Source organism: Piliocolobus tephrosceles, chromosome 3 (genome assembly GCF_002776525.5).
Source record: "Piliocolobus tephrosceles isolate RC106 chromosome 3, ASM277652v3, whole genome shotgun sequence".
In the NCBI taxonomy this organism is placed as follows: domain Eukaryota; kingdom Metazoa; phylum Chordata; class Mammalia; order Primates; family Cercopithecidae; genus Piliocolobus; species Piliocolobus tephrosceles.
Genome location: NC_045436.1, coordinates 20,509,187 through 20,534,081, shown reverse-complemented (window position 1 = coordinate 20,534,081; position 24,895 = coordinate 20,509,187). Strand labels below are relative to the sequence as shown.

Genomic DNA, 24,895 nt, shown 5'->3' with positions numbered 1-24,895 from the left:
GAAGGACTGCCTGTGAGTTAAGGGTTGTTTGGTTTTTTTCTGTTGTTTGCTTTCAAAGGAGGAAAAAATATTTCAATAAACAGGAACATCTGAAGGGTATGGATAAAATTCAGGACTCATACATGGTTTGAATTACTTTCCCATGGTTATACGGTAGTCAAATTGATTTTCTATGAAAACGTTGGCAATCTCACTCTCTGCGGAGGAAACTGAGTGCTGGCTACAATGATACAGCTTGTCATTTTAGTTTTCATGCCAAAACAAATGCCTCAGATAAAAAGACTGCAAAATAAGTGACAGTGGTTTTTCATTTTTACATGCTTAAGATACGTGCTTTGATATTTTAAACAACCGGATTACTTTCAATTCCCCAAACAATCTTGTGCTCTCTCTTACTTTTTGGCTTTTGCACATACTGGTCTCCCTGTCTGGATGTTCTGCCATAAAATATACCTTTTCCATTTCTCTTGCTTAGCCCCTATGTATCCATCACACAGATATCTACTAAGACCTTACTTCTTACCAGAGGCCTTCCATGGACTCAACTAACCTTGAATGGTTTGTCTGGGCCATGCTACATTCTTTGAAAATGCCTTCGATTTTATTTCAGCAAGAAATTCTTATACCCAAAGGACATTTAGTTTATGATATATGATATAATGAAAGTTTACTATGAATTGTAACTCCTTTGTTTATGTTCTGCTTGTATTATTCTTTAAATAAAGTAATACAACTATGTGACCATACATACTCTCTAAAAAGACTTTACTATGTCAAGCTTGGCCACAAGCTTTCCAAGCAAAGCTGATTTAAAAAGAGAAAGGGGGCTAAGTAGTTGCTGGGATGGGATGGAGGAAGATTCATTGACTTATTTAACAAATGTTTACTGAAGCCCTACTTTGCAAATCACTATTCTGGTTCTGCTGATGCTGCAAGTAACCAAAGAAGTAAGTAAAAAATAAACAAATACACTTATCTCCATCTTACTTAAGAACTTTATCAGCTTTCTACTCCCACCAAAGCCAGCAAATGGAATAAACAGGAAATAGTGTAGGTGACTGACAATAAGCATACAGTGACATTTAACAAGACATAGGAATGCTTTTAGCAGGGAGAAAAAGTAAAGAGTTTCAAGTATCTCACTATCTTCAATAATTGTTGGATAGGATGGAGGAATTCTTCCTGATCTGTCTAGTGATCTGTAACAGGGCATTCCTGGTGCTTTTTGTTGTGAGGACTTCTTAATACTCAAATTGCATAATTAAGATTTATTTAGTAAGCTGAATATTAACACAGTTCAAGTTTCTACAGATTAACTTACCTCAACATATGAAATGGGAAATATTCCTATTTTGTCTGCCAGCATTCCTTCAGCCCAGTTTTCATCCACTCTTCGGATCACAGTCAGAACATCATCCTGAAGAAACAGCAAATCATTAATCTACCTGATCATTAAGCTGTACCATTAAGCTTATCATTTAATTTTCCTTTTCAATAAAGAGACTCATGTTTTAAAGAGTACAAGAATAAAAATGCTATGACATATCTTTAGTACGTGGATTAAATGTTTTAATGAATTCAATGGTAGCTACCAGACCACCTGGTGTCCTTTCCAACTGTTATAAAGCTATGAACTTCTTTTTTTTTTTTTTTTTTTTTTGAGACGGAGTCTCACTCTATCACCCAGACTGGAGTGCAGTAGCCGGACTCAGCTCACTGCAAACTCTGCCTCCCGGGTTTACGCCATTCTCCTGCCTCAGCCTCCTGAGTAGCTGGGACTACAGGCGCCCGCCACCTCGCCCGGCTAGTTTTTTGTATTTTTTAGTAGAGACGGGGTTTCACTGTGTTAGCCAGGATGGTCTTGAACTCCTGACCTCGTGATCCGCCCGTCTCGGCCTCCCAAAGTGCTGGGATTACAGGCTTGAGCCACCACGCCCGGCCTAAGCTATGAACTTCTATGCAAGGGAGCTGGCCACTAACTTTGTTAAGACTACAAATTGCAACCTCGAATGATACCTACCCTAGCCTCCTGAGTTTCTGTTTTAGATTGATTCTCAGATGCTTCTCATTTTCTGAAAATAAACCAAATGCCTACTCAAATGTACATCCTACCGCTTTTCTCCATAAAAATCATAATATTCTGCTTAAAACTCCAAACCATTTTATCAATTTGGCAGATATATTCCTGTATGCTTTTAGGCAAAGAAATTTACATATAAAATATGAAAGTAATGACATTTCATTTTGTTATTCATAATTCAGTACTTTAAAATCCCTGAGTGGTGCATACACCCTTTAAAGTGGCTTAGAAATAAATTCAGACTCTAAATATGAAAATGATACCACATAGAGCATCAACCAAAATAATCTTTCATATAAGAAGTCTGTGCATAAAATTACCTTCCTTGTGACTTAAAGACTGCTTCTAGGCGTTTTCAGAAGCATGGTGAGATAGTTCACACAAAACTATTGTATTTTTTTGCAAAAGGCAACACAAGCTATATTTCTATGTATCTGGGTACAGAGGTAGAGCTGGCAAACAGAAAACAAGCGCATTCTACCTTTACCTTTGCAAATGGAAGGCAATCTTTGTCTGCTTCCTTGTCTTTCACTTCAAAGTCATAAAGTGCTTTGCACTGAGGTGGGGGCTGAGGTAATGGTTTAATAATCTGCACAAAGTTGGTGGGGAAAAAGCCATGGATTCCATTGACTTCCCCATGGTACCAATTTTCATCCACTTGTCTTCGTAAAATGATGATGTCACCTTTGCTGAATTTAAGGTCTCCAGGCTCTTTTCCTTCGTAGTTGTATAATGCTTTGGCACATGGTAACTGAGGTATACCCTTTAAAAAAAAAGAGGGATGAATTTTTATAAAATAATGGTCCTAAAATGTCTCTGAAAATATAGCTGCATTGTCATTGTTTTAAAGTCAAGGTCAAATCCACACTGTACCCCTTGAAGAACATCTCATACAAAAACAATATATATGTGTTATCAATAAATAGAAAACACAAAACAATTGTCCATAGTGACATACGAACAGTACGACACCCATGCACCAGCCATGATTTAGGCTTTTATTCTTAAGTTTAACTTAGTGGGCGTTTTGCCTTGTTTCTTCGAGGTTATCAGTATATGAAAGCATGACTGCCAGGTCTGCCTCTCAAGAACTCATAAAAAACAAGCTTAACTTCCTACATTAACTACTTTATTCATCAGGATAAATGATAAACACTGAGGGGAAAAATTTCAACCAAATTTATTAATTTACTAACTGCTTTTAAGCTTGGTTGATAAAAATCAGAGTTTAGCTTTTGGGCAAATCTCTTCCTGATATTGCTTTTAATGTGGGCAATAGGTCTTACTCTTTCATAAGCTCAACGAGTATTTAATGAGGGTCTACTCTGTACATCAGTCTGGATACAGCAGTGAGTGAGACAGTCACAGTCTCTGCCCTCCCAAAGTTTATAATCTGTAAGTGTATAGACCTGTGGTCTTTTACAGTCTAAAATCATTCAACTTTGCTCTTTCCTGGAAGAGAGCACATTGTTAGGCCGATAAGCTAAGAGATGAGAAATTTAATATTCCTGCATGGCATTACTGTTTTAAATGACAAGTTTAAAATTGTGTGCATAACCACCAGTGCAATTTAGTCATCAACTGATTAATATGATATTTTTCAATGGCACTGGGGGTGCCCAATCTTGAGCATCAGTTGTCACTTTAAGATCTTTGACCTCTCTGGGCGCTGTTGCCTATCATTGATTCAGGAGATAAGTGGCAAATCCAACATGTCTATAATAATTCCCTGAACAAGATTACAGGGCTCCTGCTTTTGGAGTCTTTATTTATTCACTCATCCAGAAAAATTTATCAAGCTTTTACTTTTTTTTTTTTAGACAGAGTCTCACTCTGTCGCCCAGGCTGGAGTGCAGTGGTACAATCTCGGCTCGCTGCAACCTCCGCCTCCGGCGTTCGTGTGATTTTAACGCCTCAGCCTTCCAAGTAGCTGGGATTGCAGGCATGCACCACCACGCCTGGCTCATTTTTGCATTTTTAGTAGAGATGGGGGTCTCACCATGTTGGCCAGGTTGGTCTCAAACTCCTGACCTCAAATGATCCACCCACCTCAGCCTTCCAAAGTGCTGGGATTACAGGCATAAGCCATCGCACCCGGCCCAAGCTTTTACTTTTTACCAGGCAATGTGCTAGCGCTGACGACTTAAAGAAGAATAAGACAGTTCTTTTCTTAAAGAATGTTAGTAATAACTATAATAATACAGTGTAATAAATGTAATGATAAAGATATGCACACCATTTATGGGGACAAAGAACATAGGTCTCTGGTGTTTGGTGAGTAGGAAAATGAAACACTTCCTGGAGGAAGTGACACATGAGCCAAGACTTAAAGGATGCACAGGAATTAGTTGTCAAGATTGGAGTGAGGTCAAGGTTGGAGTAAATGAATGAAAGAGAAAAGTGACGGCATTCCAGGCAGAGGGGACAGCACCAGCAAAGACCTAGAGGTAAGAAGTCATATGTGCAGAGGGACTGGGGAGCATAAAGAATGCAGTATTCCTGGATAAGAATTATGGAATGTAAAGGAGAGGTAGGCAGAGGCCAGTTTATGGAGGGTCTTGTAAAACATATGAAAGAGTTTTGATTGCTACGTTCTTCTGGCAATGATAAGTCACTCACGTGTTTAATGCACAAATAGACTTAATTCCCATGTGCCGGACAGATCCGTCTGGCAGTAGTGTGGAAAATGGACATGAAGTGGGCAGGCAGGCAGACAGCTATGTGCACAGCACAGGCCTCAACTAGTTGAATATTTTTTAAGTTTAATGTTTCCAATGAAGTAAAGCAATATAGTTAGCATTATTTATATCATTGTCTGCCCCCCGACCTGTAAAAAGTGGATCAAAGTTTTATACCCTTGATGGCAACAGAACTTCATAACACAGTTTTCAAAAATTAGTTTGGTTTCTACTTAGAGACTTAGAGTCTGGACTACCTATAAGCCAAATTGCTTTTGCTAAACATTTGTTTAGGAATATTAATTATTGCTCTCAAAATGCTATTGGCAATCATCTTGCCTTGGCTTAGTCCATGCGATGTTGTAGTTGGTTAGTTAGAACTTCCCTGAGAGGCCAATGTCCTGGGAAGACAGGTTGAGCCTTCCAGGAGTAATGACACCCTCCTGTGACCTCTGACTTTCAGACTCTGTCTTAAGATCTGGCCTCTAATGGCATCACTCCTGTTACCCTGCCTTGACCTACTCTTGTAAGCAATTCTGCTGTGCCCAGAAAGGAAATGCCCACCAGGAACTCTGGTCATTCACAACGCTGTGTACTTTGGTCACATTACATTAGTGTCCAACTCTGGGGAAAGAAGAATTCTAATTTTTCTCTACCCTCACAGATGCCTCATTATATTCTCCACTATATTATGTATTTCTTCAAGGCTAGTTATCACAACTCAACAATATTTCCAAAAATAGGTTTGAGGAAATAATAGTAAAACACAGCAATCAAGAGAGAGAGAGAGAGAGAGAGAGAACTGGCAAGTACTGTCCTAAAACTCTTGTACAATAGCTAAAGAGACTCTGATCAGGCAGTATAGGGTACTGGCTGGAAGCACAAACTCCAGAGCCAGATTGCAGGGTGTGAATCCCACTTACTAGCTGTGTGATTTGGGGCAGGTTAACTCTCTGTGCCTCTTTCTTCATTTGGGTTGTTGTGAGGATTTAGCGAATTCATGTATATAAGCCACACCTTAAATGACCCAGTAGGCAGTACGTGCTGCATGTGTGAACCATCATCATTGTCATCATCATCATTACCCAGTATAAAAAGCCTCTTTACCAGTGAAATGGGGCACCTGACAATGTATTTGTCTCTCCACAGCTGGATGCTTTCCCTTTCAGTTGAATTCACATAGCAATTACATTTTTAATACATATTCACTATATAACAATGCAACGAATGTTCCTCCTAGGAAGTGTTCAGGATTTTGAAATGTGCATTTCTGAAGCACACATTTGTTTTCTGAGTAGAATCCATTCATCTTCTGGTTGAACAGAAGAAATTACAAATTCACTGACATGCACCGTTTAATAGGGGATGGCATTTTAGATGTGGCTGTAGTTCATCTTGACAGGGCTAATGTAAGGCATTGGAAGCCTGCATGAATTAATTGAAAATCCCATTACAAACTCAGTGACAAATAACTCTATTCACCATTACGGCCTGTTTTTTTCCCCACCTCAATTAGCTCTGTTTGGCCCACTCTGTCCAAATCCATGCCAGCCAAACTGCCATGCACCAAGATACAGATTTAGCACTCTTAGAAACCATTCTGAACCGCTCCTTGAAGAGATCTGTAAAATTCCAAACGACCCACAATATGGTTCTTTTGTGATATGCTGATGTGGGAACTGAAAGAATTTATTTCTTTACAGATCACTTCCACACACCAGTGGTCCAATGGACTTATTAACTTTTCCACAAAACAAATCTATTACTTGTTCCTAAAATCATCAGGTATTCTAATAGACCAGTGGCAAGGAGAAAGCTTACTATGATAACATTATGGTTAGCCTAGGGTTACATTTCCGTGATGCAACTTAAAATTCATTAATTCATCCCCACTTGCTAAATCTTGACTGCTAAAATTGTTTCAATGATCAGTAACCACAAAGACTCATAAAGCTTATGACAATCTAACCCATCAACAAACATTTGTGCATCTGGCTGTGTTTTTCTATGGTATTCTTTTTCAATTAAATTCTATGAGGCTAGAAAGCCAGTTTGGGTCAAGTTTCTGAAAAGAAGGCTTCCCACATTAAATAAAATGAATTCTACTCTGATTTTAAATCAAGCAAAGTTCAGTGATCTTTGAAAGACTTATTCCCACACAGACTGCAGATGATTAAGGATAAACGGTTAAACGACTTGGAAAAGCAATAAAAGAGCACATTTTCCTTTTGCAACATCTGAAAGATAAAGCCAAAACAATTGGTTTGATAGCCTAGGACTACTCTGTGGATAAAATATGTCCGGAGCCCATGGAGGCACTGCCCTCTCATTCATCTCCTTTGAAAGGTCTGAGAGTCATGTCATCACTGGGCCCTCTGCCCTCCAAGCCTTCTGCAGGCTTTCCAAACTGCTGCTTTTCTTCTGTATCCTCTCATCAGGCCAAGGCCCCCAAGGATCCACAGAGCTTACATTTCACTTGGAGACTTTCACTTGGCTACACATGAAAGGGAGGTTTAAAAGGAGAGAAAGCCAAAGAGAAACTGACTCTGCAGTCTAACCTTGGGTTTGCGGCTGTCATTCACACTGCCAGCTTTATCAAAAAGCTTGGCAATTTAGACAGGCAAACTGTTACAATACTTCTGCATCTAAAATACATTTCGATAAACATCTACTATATTGTTCATTAAAAAACAACTATGATAGTGGGCCAGCTTTACATTTCAAATAATTTTTGTTTCCAAATCATACATACAGGTTGTCTTTTAAGATATTAAAATCCTCATGTGATCTGCATATAAATATTTTTGATTAAATGCTTTAGACTTCCATTTCCATACCATCAGCTTTATTCCAATATATCTAGCAAAATGCTACTTTGATGATCTGAGATTCTAACAGGTAAATAAAACATTCACTGCCAATTTATTTTACAGACTCTAAATGCCAATACCCAGATGTACATGCAAAACAGCCTCTCTAAATTCAAATTCCTTCATGCATTTCTTACTGCTCCATAAAGTAAAAAAGATTCAATGACCTACTAAAAAGAAAATCTAGAAGATACTCTTGTAGTGGGAACAGCTATAAAATGTGTATAATTTAATAACTCAGTTATATCTAAATTGGCATCAACTCTGGCTGATTTTAACTTGACTTTCAGAAACTTTCCAGAAAGAATTGAGGCACAAAGAAATCACAGTAATAGAAAGTACCACACACAGAAAGTACAAAAATGGGTGGAAGAAACAATTTTTAAAAAGTGTCTTTTGGGCTAGGCACAGTAGCCTCACACCTGTAATCCCAGCACTTTGGGAGGCTGAGGCCGGCGGATCACTTGAGTCTAGGGAGTTCAAGACCAGCCTGGATGACATGGCAAAACTCATCTCTATAAAAAGTACAAAAATTAGCATGCGCCTACAGTCCCAGCTACTTGGGAGGTTGAGGCAGGAGGCAGAGGTTGCAGTGAGCCAAGATGGCACCGCTGCACTCCAGCCTGGGCAACAGAGTGAGACTCCATCCCAGAAAAAAAAAGCAAAAAAAAAAAAAAAGAATGTCTTTTATATAACAAAAAACATGTTGGCTTTTCCCTACAAAGTAAAATATCTGTCAAGATATAATAACAGTATTTCATGAAAATATTGATTCTTTAACAATTAATAACTCCTAAGTATTGTTCTCAAGATATCTACATCAGACAATCACTCAAATATGATTTGGCCATCACTTGAAATATTTCAACTTCAATGACGGCCAAGATGAATATTAAAAGTTTTATTCTTCCAAAGTAACATCAGAAGGGACTGAGAATCCCATAATTCCATAATCGTCCATTTTTCATTTGTTCCTTCCTTTAACATTTATTTCTGGAAAGCACTGTGCTGGGGAATTTTTACCTGACAATCATTTTCTTAATCTACCTCCTACCTACCCCAAATTCACCACATAAAATTTTCTAATCATACTAACCTTAATCAAATCTACCAGCACTTTGAGGATGGCAGCTGCAAATAAACAGAAATGAAGACAAAACATGTTTCTTCATTCACATGTATTCTTTTTGCCCTTATTCTACTATCCCAGTGTCCCCTTTTCTTGCATACTCATTTTCTTCAGCTTTCTCCAGAAGTAGACTCTGCAGCCAGCCAGGCTCCCTCTTTATTCCAGACCTGGTTCCAGTTCCATGCTAGCTCAAGAATGTGGGCTGACCAAGGCCAGCCTTTGGGCTTTTTTAGTGTTTGGTGGCTCCTCAGCACACACTCTGTGCTGTCTGCTGCCCTGCTCATGCACAGCTGTGGACTCCGCACCCTCCATCCTCTCCTTAGTCAGTTCCTGCAATCCAATCCACCAACCCTAATGGAGTGTCTCACTCAGCTCTTGACCAAACAGCAATCAGCCAATTATAGTTTCCAGCAGTCTTGCTGTTTTGGGAGGGGGGGGGGCATTAATGGTTTCAGGGGCAAGGTAGAGGGAGAGAAAAAGAAAAAACTAGAGATAAAGGAGAGTAGATAAAGCAGCTTTCTTATCAATTTCCCTGGGCTGCACTCTCATCATTAATTAATCATTTGCATAACGAACTTAGCTGAAGTCAAGAGTATATTCAAACACCCAGAAAAAAAAAAATGAAGAACAGAGTTTTCCAAACTTAAAAATGAAAAAATGCTATTAGACTCTTCATTAAATGTTTTTTTCTAGAAACTAAAACAGAGAACAAACTGAAATCCCTTTGTCCCACCTCCTGGATTTTCCTCTCCTACAAGTACAGGAGAACCTGAGGGGGCACTCAGGAGCATGTTTAAAAGACAGTGTTGTAGGAAAAGTGGGCTAAGGGGCATTGCTTAGTAAATACCTATATTTAGGAGGCAGAAAAAAGAGAGATATAGGAAACTAGAGAGGTAGGATGAAAACCAGCAAACTATAACCACAATAACAAGGATAATTCCTGAAACACGGTTTTGTCCACATCACCTATGTCTTTACAATCTGAGATAGTTCCCAATTACCTCTTAAATCACATTAATGATCTAAATCATGAGTTTATGGCCCTCCATTTGGATTGTCCGTTCCACCTCATATTTTCCACCCTCAGCAAGCAATCCAGTCTGCTGTCATCACCTCCAACTTCATACATGCCATCTCTCCTCCACCAATATTCATCAAGAACCGTCCATTTCTCCGTCTACCTCCCTACCTTGTATATGCATCATGTGCCTGATAATTATGCTGCATTTCTTTCATTTGGATTTTTGTATCTGCCTAGGATGACTGCTTTTGTTGTTTGGAATCAGGTGTAAATAAGGCCAAGATCAATGATCTGATTCTTGTGTGGGTCAAAAGGACAGTCTCTATTTCCCAGATGTGAAAGTCACTACTTGTCCATCAGGACCCAGCCCAGGCATTGCCTTCTTGGGGAAGCTTCTCCCAAACTTCCCCTACCCAAGTCTGGAGAAGGTGCTGCTCTTTTTATGTACACCTAGAGTGCCTTACGAATACTGTTATCACAGCCCTTATCTCACTCAGTTTACAACCTATTTCTTTCAGCTAGACTGTAACCTCCTGGAGACCTGGGACTACGTGTTACGCATCTTTGTATCATGAGTACCTACCTCAGTGTCTGTGAAAAATTCCTGCTGAATAAATAAAGAACAATAGTTATCTCCAGTGGACTGAGTGGTAAGGTGTGGATGGGTAAGTGGAAAAAGAACACATCTAAAGGAAAAGCAACTAAAAAGACGATTCTACTGACAGGCTCAACAGCTTTACACAAATTGCAAAATATATACAAACATGTATTTATGTGTCTCTGGGAACTCCTCATGAATGGTAGACTGCTAATCCTTCTTTTTGAAACTATCCTCCCAAGTATACAGTAGGTGGTGGGCCCTTGATTCTGAGACATGGGAGGTACAGAAATACTGAAAGACACATTTTTATTACCATTTCCTAGGCTGCTGGGAAACCTGGGGCACGGTAAGGTGCTACAGAAAAACCTGAGGAAATGTGAGCAAGCACTGCGAATTGGTATTAACTTCACTGTGTTCTAGACACTAGAACTAAAACACAGTCCATTCTGGAAATGGGTAGTTGAGTGTCTTATACTAAACAAACGGCTGGCATTTGAAAAATGTGAAACGAATTATGTAGCAAACTACAGCAAATAAATATTTTCCTTATAAACTCATTTGGTGGTTATGAGAAAACAGTCACGCAGTTGATATAGCATTTCTCTCGGATGGCCTTAAAAAGGGAGTACCCAACTGACAGATACATCATTAAAGAAAACAAATTTTATGAATTTCTCCAAGGGAAAATAGCTATTGAGAATGCAGTCACTAAAGTAAAATGCAAGAAGTTTGTGTCACTCATTGCCCTGAATATTTGTTTTCTGTTTCATCACATGTTTAATAATTACAATAGTATTTTGCAGAGAGCAGGAATATTTATTGGGAAAATTCCCTGTGGTAACTTGAGTTACCATCTTGAGGACTCATCACAGGATGGGGACTATTTCCTGGGAAAAGGTCAAGTTTCTACCTATTTGAAAAACAGATTCCTAGCAAAGAATCTGCCCTAGGCCTCCAACCTCACCCTGGGGCGTAGGACTAAACAGGGAGGAATGACCATGTACCAGGAATTTTGCTTGCATCTCATCTAATCCTTACAGAAATCCAGGAAGGTAGGGAGAATCAGAAATACAAAGGGAGAGGGGTGTGTGAGAACATATTTTAGTATTAAAGAGGTTGGGTAACAGCCACATGCAGTGGCTCATGCCTGCAAATCCAGCACTTCGGGAGGCTGAGGCAGGCAGATCACTTGAAGCCAGGAGTTCACAACCAGTCTGGGTGATCTGGTGAAACCCCATCTCTTAAAAAACAAAAAACAAACAAACAAACAAAAAACTAGCGAGGCATGGTGGCGCATGCCTGTAGTCTAATATTGTGCCACTGCCCTTCAGCCAAGGTGACAGAGCAAGACTCTGTCTCAGAGGAAAAAAAGAGGGGGAGTCAGGTAAGGCCTCAGTGAAATTCAATTGCCTGTTTTTAGTTTTGTCCAGTGTTTACATTAATATCTTGGAGAGAAGATGCTCATATAATTTAAACATAAGGTTAAATGTAAAAGATATTCCATAGTTTCAGAATTAAAGCAATATTGAAACAGACCTACACACATATGAACAACTAGACAAAAGCGTCAAGGCAATTCAACTGAGGAAAATAAAGTCTTTTCAAAGATTATTTCGGAACAACAAGGAGCCCTAGGTTATAGAGGGAGATGAATCTTGATCCCCTACCTCACACCATATACAAAAATTAATTTAAGATGAATCCCAGACTCAAATATAAAAGCTAAAACTGTAAGTTTTATAGGGGAAAACAATAAATTATCTTAGTGATGTGTAGGGAGGAAAAAAAAGCCTAAATTAACCATAAGCTGACAAATTTGACTATATCAAAATTGAAAAATTAGGTTAAACAACAAAAGACATGTGAGGAAAATAAAAATGTAAACCACAGATTAGGGGGAAAATAACAAAGGACTCAAATCTAGAATTAAAATGACTCCTACTAACCAACAAGCAATTTGGTTTAAAAACAGGCAAAAGCTCTTTCCCATCTTGCCAGATAGCGGTGAAAAAGTTGAGAAGCTGGATACTAAAGAGAAGAAACCCAAAGCCAAGAAGGCTGATGCTGGTAGTAAGGTGAAAAGGGGTAACTTCAAGGCTAAAAGCCCCAAGAAGGAGAAGTCCCACTGTGGCCAAAATCCTATTAGAGGAATTAGCAGATATTAGAGGCAGATATTATTAGAGGAATTGGCAGATATTCCCCATCTGCTATGTATTCCAGAAGTGCCATGTACAAGAGGAAGTACTCATCCACTAAATGTAAGGTTGAAAAGAAAAAGAAGGAGACAGTTCTTGCAACTGTTACAAAACCAGTTGGTTGTGAGAAGAATGGTGGTAACCTGGGTGGTTAAACTTCGCAAAATGCCTAGATATTATCCTCACTAAAGTTGTGCCTCAAAACCTGCTGAGCCACAGCAAAAACCCTTCAATCACCACGTGAGAAACTGTGAGCCAGCATCACCCCAGGAACCATTCTGATCATCCTCACTGGGTGCCACAGAGGCAAGAGGATGGTTTTCCTGGAGCAGCTGACTACTGGCTGGTTACTTGTGACTAGACCTCTGGTCCTCAATTGAGTTTCTCTAGAAGAACATACCAGAAATTTGTCATTGCCACCTCAACCAAAATTGATATCAGTAATGTAAAAATCCCAAAACATCTTACTGATGCTTACTTCAAGAAGAGGCAGCTGCAGAAGCCCAGATACCAAGAAGGTGAGATCTTTGACATGCAAAAAGAGAAATGAGCAGTGCAAGGTTGATCAGAAAGCTGTGGACTCATAAATCTTAACAAAAATCAAAGCCATTCCTCAGCTCCAGGGCTACCTGTAATCTGTGTTTGCCCTGACAAACAAAATTTATCCTCACAAAGTGGTGCTCTACATTTCTTAAGAACCTAATTAAGTAACTGATAACATTAAAAAATAAAAACAGGCAAAAGATGTGAATACACATCTTGAAAAGATGTTTATATAGCCATGGAAGGTTACTCAATACCATCAGGCAACTGCAAAATAAAACCACAATGATATATTATAATGCATTCATTAGAATGATTAAAATTTAAAGACTGACAACAGAAAATTTTCTTAAAAATGTGGAGCAACTAGAATTTACATAGATTGCTAGTGGGGGGTCTAATACTGTTTGAAAAATTCTTATAAAGTTATATGTACATTTACTCTTCAATCTACCCCTCTTAGGTTTTAACCCAAGATAAATGAAAATATATATCCACACCCAGATTTGCACAAAAATGCTCATCACAGCACTATTTATAATACCAAAAACTGAAAATAATCCAAATGTCCATCAACAGGGGAATAAATGGAATCCTATTTAACTATTTCAAAAAATGAATTAATGACACATGTGAAAAAAATAAGAATACTATATAATTAAATTTATAAAATATTCAAAAATAGGTGAAACAAATCTATTTTGGTAGAAATCACAGTAGTTGCCCATAGGAGATGGGCAAATGAGTGAAGAGGTGTGAGGGAAATTTCTGAGACTATTAATATATTCCATATCTTGACTGAGGTGTTAGTTATCCTGGTGTACAAAGGTATCAAAACCTATTAGAGCGCATACTTAAGAACTGTAATTCACACATACCAATTTTGCCTCAATACCAAAGGATATTAAGGTAACATTAGGAGGCCAATGGTAGGATATCTTGAGGCTAGAAGTTCGAGACTGGCCTAGACAAAATAGTGAGTCCCAGTCTCTAAATAAAATTAAAAATAAATTAGCTGGGCATGGTGGGACAGGCCTATAGTCCCAGCTACTCAGGAGGCTAAAGTGGAAGGATCACTTGAGCCCAGGAACTCCAGGTTGCAATGAGCTATGATTGTGCAACTGCACTCCAGCCTGGAGTGAGACCTTACCTCTGAAAACAAAAACAAAAGCAAAAGTATCTCAATGAATAACAATCCACACTGGCATTCAAGAGAATGGCAAAATGAGAAAAACAAGAAATCTGAAGTTCAGAGGTATGGAGATTAATGCACATAAAGATGTCTACTTTTCCAAAAGGAAATCACAGAACAGAAATGATTGTACATAATGTACTGTCACTGCTAGAATCTGACCCCTATATTAGCACCAGTCAGTCTCTCACTAGATGTGCAGGATACATTCTGAATTCCATAAACAAAAGGGACAGAATTGTGGCATATTCAGTAGAGAGAGATAAAGATGATAAAAGTGTTGGAAAATATTTACAGAAAAGCTGTAGAAACTGAGATGTATTAGTACAGCAGTGTTATTCTAGAATAAGTCTTCAAATACCAAGCAAAGGTCTTACACAAAGAGAGTAAGTCTGACTGGAATTTGCTGAAGAAAAAAATACAGGCTTAAACTCATGCATGCATTATTTAAGGTGAATAAAGGAATTTCCTGACAGAGAGGGTTGTTAAATATTGCAATGGATTATGATATCTCTTTCACTGGAGACTTTAAAAAAAACGAACAGTCTCACACATTTGGTTCTGCCCAAAGGCAATGGGACAGACTATGACTGATGATCTCTAGTAATCTATGATTTCTTTGGCAATCAAATCATTTGAGAGAAAAAGTTTATTCTTGATGATTTTGTTCTTTGTTTCTTAGGAGTGGAATCTCAAGAATAATGATAGTGATGAGGTATGAGAGAGTGAGCAAAGAGGAGACATTTGGAAAGAAAATGAAACGAGAATATGAATTCGCCTACAGAATCAAATCAACCCAGCTTCAATACTCCAAAGTCTGCCACGACCTTCTACAATGTCATTAGGAAAAGTAGAAACAAGCTCAGCCATGGTCAGACAAACCAAGCTGCCTTTTATCTCCTTATTTTTGCTGTCAAAAAAGTAATACATAATATTTGTGTATTACTGTTACTATTTGTCAAAGGAGCATCCTTCTAGTCAATTAAATGTGAAGTTTGCATAGTAAGGATTAAATAATTACTTCAGGAAAATATCTTCTTACTTTGAAATAAACTTATTACAAGGATATAAAACCAATCCTGTGAACCCTATAGGGTAGGCTCAAAGTCTTTAAAACATAATTAAGTCTTTTCATTAAAAAAATAACAACAGACCGGGCACAGCAGCTCACACCTGTAATCCCAGCACTTTGGGAGGCTGAGGCGGCCAGATCATATGAGGTCAGGAGTTCAAGACCAGCCTGGCCAGGGAGAAACCCTATCTCTACTAAAAATACAAAAATTAGCCAGGTGTGGTGGTGCATACCTGTAGTCCCAGCTACTTGGGAGGCTGAGGCAGGACAATCATTTGAACCCAGAAGGCGGAGGTTGCAGTGAGCTGAGACTGCACCACTGCACTCCAGCCTGGGCAACACAGCAAGATTCTGATAAAAAATAAAAATAAAAAATAAAAAATAAAAACTCAGACATCTATGGAAAACTGGTTTTATTTAAAGGTGAGAGAAGGAAGGAAGATCTTTGAACCACTTAAAAATTTTTTATTTAATCAAAATTTACTCTTATTTTTGACTTTTTCTTTTGAGACAGGGTCAACCAGGCCGGAATGCAGTGGTGTGATCAGGGCTCACTGAAGCCTTGACCCGTCCTGGGTTCAAGCAATCCTCCGGTCTTAGCCTCCTGAGTAGCTAGGTCCTTTGGAAATGACGCTTTAAAAATACTTTGTAAATATTCTGTGGTACTAAAATAAGTGTTACTAGAAGATCCTAATTGCCTTTATGCTCTAATTTCTCCATTATTCGACTGCAAGAAATGCTACTGGAAAAAGTCATATCCATTTGCAATGAACAATTTTACCAACAGATAATGGGCAGTTTTATTGAGGCTTCCTTAAAAAAAAAAAAAAAAGTCTTCCAATTCAAGTATATTGATCACCAAAAATAAGAAATGAGAACAACTTAAAGGGAAATGGTTTACTAAGTCAGTCGCAGCAAGTCCAAATCCAAATGTTATTTTGTTCTAAATAATTAAATAGAATATATAGAATATAAATTACAGGTGTTTTCAACCAAAATAAACCATTTATATTAAAATGATACATTATTTTTTTCTGTTTCTAGGTGATTAAATATATAGCAAAGAAAATCAAGCAAGAGCCCATGTGTGCATCTGAGACTACTTTTGTTAAGCATTTCATGTATACTGCATAAGAAGGTTAACAGGGCATGCTAGCTGTATTCCTACTAATGACAATTTTAAGATGAGAAAATTAATAATCAGAATACTTTTGGTCATGGCAACAGATTAAATTACTATTGTTAAACATCTTGCCAATATATTAAAATGTATGCTTTTTGAAAATTGTTTAACTAAATGTTTTTTAGGCAAAGCAACTAATTTTACATGTTCACCAGGCTATGAGCTACATGAGGGCAGGGCTGGAGCTCATTCATCTTCAAATCCTGAGGGCTCAACACACAGCACAGAATCAGCTCATTAGAAGACTACTTTTCTGCTACTTCTTCCTTCGTTCCATCCTATATAGATCTGCCAGATTCATCTTTCTGAAATACAACTTTCATCATCAGATCATCTGTCTGATCTAATCTGTCTGATCTGTCTGAAATACAACTTTCATCATCAGAGCATGTGTCTGATCTGATGACAAAAGTTTCATCAGAAACTTTTCTTATTCCTTCTCCCTCAAACGCAATTTGAATCCTTTTCTTTGGCACTTAAGATCCCCATACTATGACCTCAAACTATTTTCTTAAATGCCTCACACTCTTCTCTCATAAATATCCAATATTCTAACCAAACTGATGCCCTATGCTTCCCCTGATGTGGTCTATCTTTTCCTACCTCTGGGACTTTTCTCTGCCACTTTCTCTACTCAAAGAGCCCTCTTCCCCAGACCCCACACCCACTTGCCAGAAGTTCAGCCACTCTTCAAGATACATTTATAATATACATCTTCCAGTCCCTTCCTTATTCCCTAATACAGATGTATACCCTCTCTGTAAAGCCCAGAAGGATTTATTTGTAATTCCCTGGTGGTTTCATTGTACCTTTTATTATGTATAAGTAGTTACTATCAATAAATCTGACCAAACTGTAAACCCTTTGAGGGCAGGAATGGTCTGTTCTGCCTTCTTGAATCACCCGAAGTCTAGTACTGACCCTTATATAGATCTAGCAAGCATATTTACTGAAATGAATTAGGTCAATCCCTCCCTCTAGGCATTTCTCCTTCCCACCCCCTAGACAATCCTGAGACAGAGGAGGAAGTTTCTCCACTCCTGTCTTACACCCTCTGTTCGAGTTGTCAGTCTGTGAACTTTAAGGAATTCTCTTAGGAAATCAGTAGAGTGGCCTGTATGGTACCTGCCTATAGACACCAACCAAGCAGAAGGTCAGGGCACTGACATGGATGTCTGTATTTACTGTCATTTTACATGGGACAGGCAAGAAAATCAAAGGAAGAAACTAAATCAAATATTTTGCAGTAGCGAGCTAAACACATGCATTTCATTGTCTGAGTGCCCTCTCTCCTAATAAAGTTTGCTTTTGTATTTTAAATAAAACCATACCAGTTCTAGAAGATAGAGAAAACATCTATTAGCATACCAGAAACTTCTAGAAGAATGAAAACAGGTGGAACCAGAAAAATTCTATGGCTGGCTTGAAAAGTATATAAGACGGGGTTAAAGACTAAGGTGGTGACCTACCTCACAAGTCAAGTATTATCCCAATACATAGGGGAAAAGAAGAGCTGAAAAATGACACAAGGGTTCAGAGATACGGAAAACAGCTCTAAAAAGATCTAATATTTATCTAAAGTGAGTGTTACAAAAATACAGAGGAGAACTGTAAAAGAAATACAGTAATTGAAGAAAATTTTCCTGAACTAAAAACACTTGTCTTTAAACTTATTTTTAGCCTAAAGCTACTTCCTCATATTTAAGTTTGACCTAAAGGTTTCTCCATACATAGTGAACTGTAACCTAACCAGATATGCAAACAAACTGTAACCTACTCTCGTAGGAATCAGAATTCTGGCCAATCGCAGGTGGCCAACTGTTCAAACTGGGTTCATATGAGGCAAACACCAAGGTGTAACCAATCAGGTTGTTTCTGTACCTCACTTCTGTTTTCTGGGAATGGGAGAGGATTTCTGTCCATGAATCCTTTGTGACCACAGCAGCACCAGAGTTGCTCTGAACCTACTATGGTTGGGGGAACTGAATTGTTCTTCGCTCAATTAAACTCTGTTGAGTTTAATTTGTTTCTCTTTTAATATACCCAAGATCTCAGAACAGTCTCATTAAGTGCTAAGCAGATTAATGAGGGGGAAAGAGACCGTATTCAGGCACATCTCATTACAACTCAAAACTCTAAAGATAAGTGAAAAATTCTAAAAGATTTAGGTCAGAGGAGTTTACCTGGTACTGCAATGTAAGTAGAACCTGACTTATTGATAGTAATATAGGAGAAAAGTATACAAGAGAAAAAAGGCTTTAAATTTCTAAGGGAGCATGATTTAGAAGAACTCAGCCAGCTAAACTGTTAAATATGTGTCTGAACAAAATACTGATTATTTTCAAACACCCCAAATCTCAGAAACTTTATTACCTGTGCCTTTCAAGTGAAAAATATAACAATTATGCAAGGAAGTATCTCCCAGCCTACAATATTCCCCTCACAAAAAACCACAGAAGACTCCTAGAGGGATGAAATGTGATACAAGAAACATGGATGGCTCAATATGATCCAGAAGAGATGAAGAAAATGAAATTTTATTTAAAAAGATCCACTGGATCTAGAGGTGGGGCAGGGTATGGTGAAAAGGTTACATCTGCTTCTTCTCCATCCACACTGCAGTGAATCATGTTTATATAATCATAACACTGCAAATGCTATTTATATGGGACTTGGGGAATTAATTACAGCTACAGAATAGAATGTTATAAACTCTGACAATATCAAAATAACAATACACTGAACTAAAACCAAGAGTTAGGCTTAAAGGAAGGTGGGAGGTAGAAGTACTCTAAATTTTACCACTCTGAAATTGATACTGTGTAGAGCAAGAGCTGAAAACATCTTATTGAAAGTTTGGGTCACCCCACGAGGTAAAAAACCATGACCAGCTTAGTTGCTTGCTGAAGGCAAAGGGAACACAGAATGAGTAGAAGAAGGCACTTATCAACACCGGCTAAACCCATGTGTCCAGTTACAGAAAGGAGGACTGTAACTGTCATGAGTAATTCCTCCTTATTTTAAGAATATGCCTACACATGTATACAGCTGTACTCAGAAAACATCTTCGTTTTACTTCCTTTCTTTTTCCTTTATCATGTAACATAAGATTTATTAACTTCAGGCTGGGCATGATGGCTCATGTCTGTAATTCCAGCACTTTGGGAGGCTGAGGTGGGCGGATCACGAGGTCAGGAGATCGGGACCATCCTGGCTAACATAGGTGAAACCCCGTCTCTACTAAAAATACAAAAAAAATTAGTTGGGCATAGTGGCGGGCGCCTGTAGTCCCAGCTACCCAGGGAGGCTGAGGCAGGAGAATGGCATGAACCCCGGAGGTGGAGCTTGCAGTGAGCCCAGACAGAGCCACTGCACTCCAGCCTGGGCGACAGAGCGAGACTCCGTCTCAAAAAAGAAAAAGTTGCTAATTTCATGTAATAGCATTTAGGTTAAGGATTAGGGCATTTTTGGTTGTACAAAGTATAGTTGTATCATCTTAGGTGTAATTATGTCCTTAATGTCTTTATTTGGAGATTAAGTATGATTTAAGGAGATGTGTATGGGGCCAAGTTGACAAGGGGTGAACTATTATGCTTAATACTAAGGGGTCAACTTGATTGGATTGAGGGATGCCTAGATGGCTGCTAAGGTATTGTTGGTGGGGGTGAGGGTGTTGCCAGAAGAGACTGAAATTTGAGTTGGTGGGCTGGGAGAGAAAGACCCACCAACTGGCTGCCAGCATGGCTAGAACAAAACAAGCGAAGAAGGTGGGATGTAATGGTAACCAGTACAACTGAAGAATGGAAAACAGTAATAGCACTTACCCCTGGAAAGCAGGACTAGGGTAGGAGAGAAGAGAGGGACACTCTTGCTCTCTATTTTAGAATCTTCTGTGAGGTTATGTATTTTTTTTTATCATGAACAGGTATTACTCTAAAACTAAAATGTGTAAGAAAAAGGAATAGAGTGTGTAAAAGTCTAATACACTTGCTATAAATAGAGTATCTTGTTTACTAAATAATTAAGGCATACAAAGAGGAGTAATAATATCAAAGATAATCCATTGTACCCACAAACTGACTTGAGAAATAAAGCATTATAAATACAATTGAAGCCTTCTGTATTTTTCTTCAGCAACCACATAGTAGATCAACTTTTAAAAGAAAAGAAGAAAAGCTAGGTGGACCCTTACTATTGTCCCTGCTCATCCACCTAGTCCCACTCCCACTTGCTCCTAACCATTCCTGGTTAAGATATTCAGCTGCACCAAATAACAGACTTGTGCACCTGAACGAAATATAAATGCGACATTAGTAAAACTCCCACTGTGCCCCCTTGTTATTCAGACTGTATGTCTTATAATAAATACAAGTTTGCTGTGCTAAGTTTCTTCTGGGATTAAAAAAAAAAAGTAAAAAAAGAACACAGTAAGTCCAATGATTGAGGAAATGAAAAACAAAACATAAATTGTCACTACAATCATGCTCCCTGCTTCTGCAAGACCTTGTGATTCAGTTAGTATGATTTCACCTTAAGGGTTTGCATCTGAGGAGCTGGTGATCCTGAGGCGCTGTAGATCCTGGGGTCTGGAGGGTTACGCATGTTAGCTCTGGATAAAACAATAAAAGCCTAAATACCTTCCCTTAATTCAAGAGGGGTTAGTTTATTGAGCTTGTGAAATACGTGGAAACCACTATCTAACTATTTACAAGCTAGCTTTTTTTTTTTTTTTTTTTCAAATAAGCTACTTTTAAAGAGGAGGGGTAGCAAGTTGACCATGTACGAATTCTTAGAACCTTGGTTATGAAAACTTCATTAATCAGAGACAAGATTTTTAAATGTTTAAAAGAATATGGCTATGACCCTCTTTCTCACCAAGTCTTTTAGAAAAATAAGATCACCCTACCCACACACCACCACTACCAAATACCTGATTTTAAGGATATGGCTAATGCTAGTTCTTCCATTTTAATTTCCTAAGTCATATACATATGGTGACTGAATTCATACCTGAAGCAGCCCCATCCTGATAACACAATAAAAACTAGTGCTTTTCTTGAGACAGGGTCTCGCTCTGTCACCCAGACTAGAGTGCAGTGGCGCAATCACGGCTCACTGCAGCCCTGACCTCGGGGTTGAAGCGATTCTCTCTCTTCAGCCCCTCGAAAGCTGTGACTACAGGCATGTACCAGCACACCTGGCTAATTTTTGTATGTTTTGTAGGGGTAGGGTCTCTCTATGTTGCCTATTCTTAAGATTCAAATTCTTAAGACTCAAGCAATCCTCTCACCTCAGCCTCCCAAAGTGCAGGGATTATTGGCGTGAGCCAGCGTGCCAGGCCAAAACAGGTGCTTTTCAAGCTTTAATGAGGGCACGAATCACCTGGAGTTCCTGTTAAACGTATACATAGTCCAATTCAGTACCCCTGGGTGGGGCAAAAGGGACTGCATTTCTAACAGCCTCAGGTGATACTGATGCTGTCCAGGGAGCCACACTTTGAGCAAAAGGGGAATCCAGTATCAATCTCCTTCCCAATCTCCTTTGGGTGTTTTTCTTTCTCAATTGCTCCATCTTCTGACATTTGCTCTTTTCTAACTATATTTACTTCCAAGATGATCTCATCTGTTTCCTTCTTTTAAAACCATTTGTACAAGCCATTTTCAACCCTGGCTGCATATTAGGATCAACTAGGGAGTCATTTTTTCTTCTTCTTTTAAAGTTTTCTAAAGTCCCACCCCAAACCAATTAAATAAAAATCTCTGGGGCTGGGTCAGAAGCATACGAACTTTTAAAAGCACCTTAGTGACTCTCATATAAAGCGCTAAGAACTGTGGATCTACACAATGATGTCTCCCAGATCTAACCTCAGCTATAACCTCTCCCCTGCACACCAAGGGCCTACTTCACATCTCCTGTTGAATGTCTAATAGGCGTCTACAAATCAACGTGTCCAAAACAGACCTCTTGGTTTCCACCTGCCCCATCAAAACCTGATCCTCTACCAGTTTTCCCCAATCTTGGTAAATAGCCCACTGTTCACCTCATTGCCTGGGCCAAAAGACTGGGCCTCCCGGTGATGCCTCCATTCCCATTCTTTCACATCGCACATCCAGTTAATGCATCAGCAAGCCTGCCAGCTTTGACTTCAGAACAACTCCCCATCAGTCCACTTCTAACAACTTCTACTGCTACCAGCCCAAACCAAGTCAACACCATCTGTATTGCCACTATTGACACCCTAGCACCTATTATCCACAGTCTTGCCTGTTAACCTCCCAACGGCTTTCCCTCCCACTGGAAATACAAACTCCTTCCTGTGGCTCCCAAGGCTTTCTCTCATCTGGCCCCAGCTAACCTCTCTGGCTCCCTCTCCAATTCTTCTCCCATCCCTACCTCCTACTCCTGCTACACCGGCCTTGTTGTTGCTTCTTGACCACTCCAGGCTCTTCCCTGCCTCAGGATCCTTCTCTTACTTTTCCTTCTGCTTACAATATTCTTTATAGGCTTATTCCTAATCATCATTCAGGTCTCTGCTCTAACGTCATCTCAGAAGGCTTCCCTGATTATCCCACAATAGCCTCAACCCAACCGGCACCCAACTTCCTCACCCTGAACTTTCTACCCTGCTCGTTTTCTTCATGACATTTATCACTACCTGAAGTTATACTAGGCACTGACCTACCCAAAACCACTAGGCCATAAGCTCTAAAAAAACTGTTTGTCTTGTTCAACAGAGAATCACAGGCCTATATCCATACCTGGGGCAAGTTGTACGCACTTACGCATTTTTGGACTGAGTATGTATATCTTCCCTCTCCCCCCACCCCCCAATTCATATATTGAAACCCTAACCAGTGTGAGAGTATTTGGAGGTGGGGCCTTTGGGAAGTAATTAGGTTTGGATACTATGAGAGTGGAACCACGGGGAATGAGGTCATGGGGGTGGAGGCCCCATGATGGGATTGCTGCCTTTCTAATAAAAGACATACGAGAGATTCCTTTCTCTTCTTCTCTGTCCACATGCACACACCAAGGAAAGGCCCTGGAGCACATAGTAAGAAGGTGGCAAGCCAGGATGAGAAATTTCACCAAGAACAGATTCTGTCAGCTCCCTGAGCTTGGACTTTCCACCCTCTAGAACTGTGAGAAATAAATCTCTGTTGTTTATACTCCCCTGACTGGTATTTTGTCTTAGCAGCCCAAGATCCCTAAGACATTGGTGAAAGGAATGAACAAGTCAATGGGGAGTAGCCTGGATGGATCTGTCACGTGACCCCCAAGCTCTGGAACTGTCCATCCTTTCGAATATCTAGCATTTCATCAATAATTTGAATGATGGTACATTAATTTGCCAGTGACACAAACCTGTAAGGCATGCTAACTACCTTACATGTTCAACAACAGAAATATGAAGGTTTTGAAGGTTTTGTTTTTTTTGAGACAGAGTCTCACTCTGTCACCCAGGTTGGAATGCACTGGCCTAATCTCAGTTCACTGCAACCTCAGTTTCCTGGGTTCAAGCGATTCTCCTGCCTCAGCCTCCCGAGTAGCTGAGATTACAGGCATGCACCACCACGCCTGGATAATTTTTCATATTTTTAGTAGAGACAGGGTTTTACCATGTTGGCTAGGCTGGTCTCGAACTCCCTGCCTCATGCAATCCACCCGCCTCAGCCTCCCAAAGTGCTGGGATACAGGCATGAGCCACTGCACCCAGCCAGTTTATACAGTTCCTTGATTAAAACCACTTGTGCTGGGCATGGTAGCTAGGATTAAAGGTGCATGTCACCGTGCCTGGTTAATTTCTGTTGTTGTTCTCGAGACAGGGTTTCGCTATGTCGCCCGGGCTGGTCTTGAACTCCTGGCCTCCAGTGATCCTCCCACCATGGCATTCTTTAGGAGGCTGGGATTTTGGTGCTGGGATTACAGACGTGAGCCACTTCCCCCAGCCTACAACTCTTCAAAGCACTGTTGGTTACTTATATTTGATGGATAATAAGCCATCTTTAAGTATAGCACTTGTATGTAATTCAATTATTACAAAGCAAATAAGGGATGGTATGGCATCCTGTGTCAACCCTGCACACACAGCTGCCTGGTAAACAGAAGAATACCTGTCATGATGGTTTTGCTTATCATTTTGTCCTTCAATTTCAAATTTTTTCAGAAAACATAGATCATTTTTCTAAAGATTTCCTCAGCTTGTACACTAGAGAATCTTTATAATCACCCACTTGTACCAAAGGGGACATTTTTCATTCTCTAATTAAGTAAGAAGACAAATAAGCAAAGGCCAATACTTGCAAGAACAGAAACAAAGAGCTATTATAA

General features: G+C 39.3%; 1 protein-coding gene across 1 annotated transcript in view; it reads right to left on the bottom strand.

Moving 5' to 3' along the window:
* SH3RF1 (SH3 domain containing ring finger 1) overlaps window positions 1-24,895 on the bottom strand; it is a 178,425-nt gene that overhangs the window by 60,283 nt on the left and 93,247 nt on the right. The window contains exons 3-4 of the mRNA XM_023228815.2: window positions 2,568-2,843; window positions 1,322-1,417 (exon numbers count right to left, since the gene is read on the bottom strand). Coding sequence (XP_023084583.2) covers window positions 1,322-1,417; window positions 2,568-2,843 — 372 coding nt within the window. The remainder of the gene's footprint in view (window positions 1-1,321; window positions 1,418-2,567; window positions 2,844-24,895) is intronic.